Raw genomic sequence first — 6,841 nt, forward strand, 5'->3', positions numbered from 1 at the left:
CGACGCCGGGGACTCCTCGCTCCTCGGTGCTCGGACATCGCCGCCTACGTCGGGGACTCCTCGCTCCTCGGTACTCGGTCATCGCCAGCGACGCCGGGGACTCCTCGCTCCTTGGTGCTCGGACATCGCCAGCGACGCCGGGGACTCCTCGCTCCTCATTGCTCGGTCATCGCCAGCGACGCCGGGACTCCTCGCTCCTCGGTGCTCGGACATCGCCAGCGACGCCGGGGACTCCTCGCTCCTCGGTGCTCGGTCATCGCCAGCGACGCTAGGGACTCAACGCTCCTCGGTGCTCGGACATCGCCAGCGACGCCGGGGACTCCTCGCTCCTCGGTCATCGCCAGCGACGTCGGGACTCCTCGCTCCTCGGCGCTCGTACCTCGCCAGCTTCGCCGGGGACTCCTCGGTGCTCGGACATCGCCGCCTACACCGAGGACTCCTCGGTGCTCGAACATCACCAGCGACGCCGGGGGCTCCTCGGTGCTCGGTCATCGGCAGCAACGCCGGGGACTCCTCGCTCCTTAGTACTCGATCATCGCCAGCGACGCCGGGGACTCCTCGCTCCTTGGTGCTCGGTCATCGCCAGCGACGCCGGGGACTCCTCGGTGCTTCCTTGGTGGTCGGATCTTGCTACGTCTCGTTGGTGTGCTATCAAGTTGCTCCGTGCTGTTCGGATTAGGGTGCTGATCTTGGGCAGCACTTCTGGGGTCTTGATACGCGCATGTCAGACGACGTCAGCAAGCTTTCAGACTTCTTTTTCTTTGACCCTGCTACAAGATTCATTCTTCATCTTCCAGCAGGCTCGAGGACTAAGTGGGCACACTTCACCTTGCGGTGAATGTGCTTGTTCTCATCTTGAGGCTATGCCCGGGGACTGGCTACCTACTCGGCTGGTCTTCTACTTTCTGACCCTGGCACCACGCGACTACGTCACCTACTGTCAGGCTCGGGGACTAGCTGTGGGGGTATGGCCCCCGGTATCCACAAGACAAGACATGGGCCGCACCATCAGAGGTGGCCCGGCCCATAAGGTCAAGGCGTGCATGGCGCTGTACGGCGTGCACCGCAAGCTATTGTATAGTACCAAATATGATACTTTACTTGTAACCCTGTCCCTCCAGACTATATAAGGAGAGGCAGGGGTTCCCTAGCTGACAAGATACATCAAAATCTATCTACTACATCTCAATACAATACACCAAAGACACAGGACGTAGGGTATTACGTCGATCAAACGGCCCAAACCTGTCTAAATCGCTGTCTCTGCGCCTTGTGTCACCATCCGGTTCATGATTACACATACCCCCACCGACAAATTTACCATCGCGGGATACCCCTCGGTGGACTGCCGACGATATTCTGTCAACAAAGACCTAAAGAATAGGAGGCGGAGGAGGAAGCTCACTGTTGCAGGAGACGGGGGCGCGGCGTCACACCCTTGGCCGCCGGCGATCACTGTCAACGTGAGCATGAAAGAGAAAATCGATTACGAGGATGCCAACAGGGCAAACCCCTCTGCCTTGGCGATTTCTGATTACGATGTAATGTCTGAATCTCCCCACAAGATACGGGTGCGGCACTTATGTGCGCTTACAGAGTCTGGCCATCAGGGCCCACAAGACAGTGCAACAACTAGAAAACGTAATTAGGCACATACGCCAACTAAGTAGATGACACGACTTTCTTCAATCGCCACCAGCTCACTGTATGTCGTCCGGCACGACATCTCCCCCCCTTGAGGTGCCGCTTGTCCCCATGCCGACGCATCTGGGAATCTCTTCTTGAGCACATTATAACCTTCCCAAGTCGCAGCTGATTGTGGAAGGCCGGTCCATGTGACCTTGACTTGAGGAATCGCCGTGTTGCCTTTCTTGACCAACCGGCGCTCTAGGATTGCTTCAGGTTTGGCCGCTGCAGCTTCCAAGTCAGTAGTGACTGGAAGGGTATCATATATAGGAGTATAGTCTGCAATGAAAGGCTTTAGTTGAGAAATGTGAAAACAGGGTGAATTAATGATCCTTCTGGTAATTCGAGCCGATAGGCCACATCGCCAATGCGCTCATGTACTGTATATGGTCCAAAGTACTCGTAAGCTAGCTTTGGAAAGGGCCTGTTAGCCACTGAGGATTGTGTGTATGGCTGGAGTTTCAGCAACCCTTGATCGCCAACAGAGAAATGATAGTCCTGCCTCTTCTGATCTGCCAGCAGTTTCATTCGATTCTGTGCTTTGGCTAGATTTGTCTTGAGGGCTTCTAAATGCAATTCTCTGTTTTCAATGATCTCAACTACGGTAGTGGATGTTGAAGCTGGTACATTTGGAACTGTTCCCACATTGGGTTCGTAGCCATATAGGGCCTTCAAAGGTGAGCATCCCAGTGCAGTATGATAAGATGAATTGTACCACAGTTCTACTAATGATAGCCACGGAGTCCAAGCTTTTGGGGAGTCTTGCACAGAGCATCTAAGATACATTTCCAAACATTGGTTGACTCTTTCAGTCTGACCATCTGTTTGGGGATGGTAGGCAGTGCTGAGTTGGAGATTGACTTTATACAACTTAAACGGCTCTTTCCAAAAGTGACTGAGAAATACAGTGTCCCTATCAGTTACTATGATACTTGGTAATCCATGTAGTTTGACCACATTGTCCATGAAAAGTTGTGCAATTGTTGCTGTAGTGTATGGGTGTTTGATTGGTAGAAAATGGGCAAATTTAGTGAGCCTGTCGACCACAACCAAGATAACACTGAAGCCCTATGACTTGGGTAAGCCTTCTATAAAGTCCATGGACAAATCCCTCCATACACCTTCTGGAATTGGCAAGGGTTGGAGTAAGCCCAATGGATGAGTGTTGGAGTGTTTAGACTGTTGACAAACAGAGCACTGTTTGATAAATGATTCCACATCCTGTTTCATACCTTTCCAAGCAAAGTGTCTTTTAAGTCTGTGGTAGGTAGCAGCAATACCTGAGTGTCCTCCAAGAGCACTGGAATGAAAGACAGCAATGATTTTTGTTTGAAGTGCTGCATTTTGAGCAATCCAGACTTTGCCATGGTGCCTGACCAACCCTCTGTCCAAACTGTAACCCTGTGCATCTGGACTGGAGATGGCCAACCTGGTCAGGAGTTGCTGGGCTTGAGCATCTGTGGCATAAGAGTTAAGAACTTCCTGTATCCAAGCAGGTTGCACCGAAGACACAACTTGCAATGACATGAGATGGGCTACTCTAGAGAGTGCATCAGCTGCCACATTTTCTTTTCCTTGTCTGTAGACAATCTTGAAATGCAGTCCCATTAGCGAGCGATGAGGAAGAGCGTCGCGCTCGTCACCCACGCCAAGGATAGGTCATCTCCGATACCACTTGTCACACCCTTGGCCGCCGGCGATCGCCGTCGACATGAGCACGAAAGAGGAAATCGATTACGAGGACGCCGGCAGAGCAAACCCCTCTGCCTTGGTGATTTCTGATTACGATGTAATGTCTGAATCTCCCCACAAGATACGGGTGCGGCACTTATGTGCGCTTACAGAGTCTGGCCATCAGGGCCCACAAGACAGTGCAACAACCGGAAAACGTAAATAGGCACATACGCCAACTAAGTAGATGACATGGCTTTCTTCAGTCGCCACCAACTCGCTGAATGTCGTCCGGCACGACACGCGGGGAGCGGAGGGGGACGACCACTTGGCGAGGTGGAACTCCATCACAGAGAAGAGGTTGCGGATGGGCTCGTTGGCCGGGCGGGAGTCGCCGAGGCCGTGCAGCCACAGCACAAAGCTCCGGTTGCGTCCCGCCATGTGGGAGGTGGGGACGAGCTTGGCTGGAAGCCCGGGAGGCGGCGCGCGGCGGCGGAGTGAAGCGACGAGGAGGGAGGCTGCAGCGATGGCCACGGCGAGGGTGAAGAGGAAGCGGACCAGGCTACTCATGGGTCATGGGCCGAGCCAGCCCGAAATGTGTCGCTGAGAACTTGAAGCAGTAGTTGGGATTTCTTTTTTTTTTTTAAGGTAGTATCAGTAGAAGTTAGTTGTGCCAAATCTCAAAGGTAGTAACTTCCCAAAAAAAAACTCAAAGTGAGTAAATTTTTGAGTGGTCCTTAAACTTGTCATGGTTCCAATCTGAAGCATGTCCCCCTAAATTTGTACTAGTACTAGTATACCTTTTAATACGGCATATATTTTAAAAAAAAAAAAATCCGGTCTTCAATTTGTGATTTCTGAAAAAATGAGTGTTAATTCAAGCATCTTTTTATTTTCAGAAGGAATGAATCAAATTCAAAGACACAAATCACGATGGAAGTCAACATAAACATTTCTCGGATCACGTTACAACTCAGGAGGCATTCAATTCCTTCCTTTGGCGCCCTCCTAAGCCATTCACGTGGTGATACAAACTCAATTTGATCTGATGGCATTTTTTTCCCAAAAAATATGAAGGAGATTAAGAGCGAGTTTTAAGTTCGTCACAACGAGAACTGATGTGCCACGTAAAGATAGCAGCCATGAGTTGTATTAGAAACTATGCAATCACAAACAACACAGCTATTGGGGATCCGTGTGGTTAGACGACGACGATGGCCTTGCGGTTTCAGTTGCTCCAGAGACAGTCATCCCTAGACAATTCAGGATCCATTGCTGAAAGTACTGGAGCTCTTCATCAACCATTGAATGTCCAAGGGTAGGATAAGCCTGATTAGATGATTGGGAAAACAGACAAATAGCTAAAGTCAGGTATGTTTGAAAACGAGCACAAATGTTTGCAGGACCACTTGGGAGGAGGCGAAATGTTTTATTTTTAAATAAAAGTGAGCATTGACTACAGCTTCGTATATACTTTCAGCGGGTTATTACCTTTCTAGCGTCAGATGACACCTTTTCAGCGAACGATTTATTCAGTGGAACTGAACCACTGAAGACAGCACAACCACCTAAAGTTTTTGGGTAGAGTAGAACACTCGCTATGGCTAGAGCGCCTGTGAAAACGAAAGAAATAATAATATGTATTGATTCTATCTTATGCCGTCCAGGCAACCGCGAAGACGCAAGGCCACCTCCTAGGTCATAAAGCTACGTCGATATTGGTTGTTTCCTTTTATGTAATATCGAAACAAGAGGTCTTTTGCTATGATGGTCCAGTTTCGGCTATGTTAGGTCGACCTCCTTCGGTGCTCGATAGAAGCGCATTGTATATTTGTTTAAACTTTTCTCCTTAATACAATGAAACGCAAATCTTTTGTGTATTCGAAAATATGTATTGATTCTATCTTATGACCTTGAATACTAATGCAGATTAAGCTAAGTGACTTACCTCCTTGGCTCATCCCACAAAAGAAAATGTCTGACGGACTCGTTCCCGCAGCTACTTCTTTGTCTAGCAATTCATGCACATACTAACAGCTTTAAGGACTTCTTTCTCATCTCTAACAGTTTTCTACAAGAAAAGAGATCGGAACAGTGGAATAAATCATTCAAAGCCCATGTGTTAGTAGTATCACAAGAAACAATTAGCTGTGCAGAATGTAGATGGAAATTGTTTGAAAGTGTAGTCTATATAACGACAGTTTAACGGCAATCCACATCCAGGACACTGGAAATATCAGGTGACGCCCCCCCGCCCCCCCCCCCCCCCCCCCCCCGACCAGGCATTCAGACTCATGAACGTTCTCAGAGTAAGTCATAGGATTGAGTTTAGAAAAGCTTGATTTAACAAATGCCACAATGGTACAAAACTTACACATGAAAATAAGAACTTCTATGAAAAAGGGAATGCCAGACTGTGCTTATGTTACTCTGTTGTTTCTGCTGTTTAATCAAAGAAGTGCAATACAGTTTTCATTAGTGTAGTACAGGGTATTGTGAACCGATAAAAATACATTCGAGTGAAAGCATGATTAACAACTGTACATAAAAATAATGCTTGTAGAATGAGTAGCATTGGTGAATACCATACCGCGGTAATTAGGAACCTCCGAGATGCCGAACCAAGCCGTGATCACCGCATCACCTACAACACCATCGCAAATTGAGCAACGGAGTCAGAGAAAGGAGAGCGCGCGGATTTCCTTTTCCTCCACTTACGAGCCTTGCAATAGCAGCCATAGCGCGAAGCACCAGAGCAGATTGCATCCTTGAAGCGCGGCGTCACGAGAGAGAAAGAACATGTGGTGCGGCGAGGCCCATGGATCATCAGTTCATCACGAGGAAAAGAAGTAAACATCATAGGGCTGGCTGGATCGATGGATGGTAGGGCAGGTGCTGCGGCGCTCACCGTAGCAGGGGGATGGAAGCCGTGGGCGCGGTGGGGAAGGACAGCCGGACGGAGGAGGCGGTGTCCGGGGCGGAGAAGTAGGGCGCGACCTGCGCGCCTCTCTCATCGCCCGACCCGCCTGAGCCGTGCAGACACAGCACGAAGCCGCCGGCCGAGGGGCGCTCCGCCGCCGCCGCCATCGAGGCGTTTACTTTACTGGCTCGTTGGTGCCAGCGAGTCGGTCGGGGATTCGGGGCATGGGAGTTGGGAGTGCCGCCGGGAATCAGCCCGCTTTGTTGGAGAACAGATCAGAATCGTCCGGCGATCGATCAGCGTCAGCGGATCGTCTCTTTCCTTCCCCTTGGTGGCGTGTGGCGTGGGAAGTGCCGCCTGCGCGATGACGATTGCGCCATTACGGCCGCGCGCGTCGCGTGTGCGCGTGGTGATTGATGGTGATGGGCCTGATCGTGATGGCCCGCTCGCGCTGAGACCGGATGGTGGCCCGCCTGCGCGTCCATCCGACGAGTGCAGGTGCAGCCCGTCCCCGTCTGGCAGGGCTCGGCAACCCGGATGCTTCGATTTCTGATCCGGACAAAA

At 50.7% G+C, this 6,841-nt stretch overlaps 1 protein-coding gene across 1 annotated transcript; it reads right to left on the minus strand.

Annotated features, from left to right (window-relative positions):
• Positions 1 to 4,539: 4,539 nt before the first annotated feature.
• LOC136496234 (probable carboxylesterase Os04g0669600) lies at positions 4,540 to 6,444 on the minus strand. The gene is made up of 4 exons (XM_066491908.1): positions 6,266 to 6,444; positions 5,306 to 5,368; positions 4,849 to 4,906; positions 4,540 to 4,686 (listed from the first exon to the last, which is right to left on the minus strand). The coding sequence occupies exons 1-4, from the start codon at positions 6,442 to 6,444 to the stop codon at positions 4,540 to 4,542; spliced, it is 447 nt and encodes a 148-aa protein (XP_066348005.1).
• Between the last annotated feature and the right edge of the window lie 397 nt (positions 6,445 to 6,841).

Source organism: Miscanthus floridulus, chromosome 12, assembly GCF_019320115.1.
Source record: "Miscanthus floridulus cultivar M001 chromosome 12, ASM1932011v1, whole genome shotgun sequence".
NCBI lineage: Eukaryota > Viridiplantae > Streptophyta > Magnoliopsida > Poales > Poaceae > Miscanthus > Miscanthus floridulus.

Excerpts from the sequence above, each read along its gene's own strand:
- LOC136496234 (XM_066491908.1), bottom strand. The coding sequence starts at position 6,444 with ATGGCGGCGGCGGCGGAGCGCCCCTCGGCCGGCGGCTTCGTGCTGTGT. Across the intron at positions 5,369-6,265 it reads GCTTCCATCCCCCTGCTACG|ACAAAGAAGTAGCTGCGGGA; the intron begins GTGAGCGCCGCA and ends ATGAATTGCTAG. Across the intron at positions 4,907-5,305 it reads TTGTGGGATGAGCCAAGGAG|TGGTTCAGTTCCACTGAATA; the intron begins GTAAGTCACTTA and ends TGCTGTCTTCAG.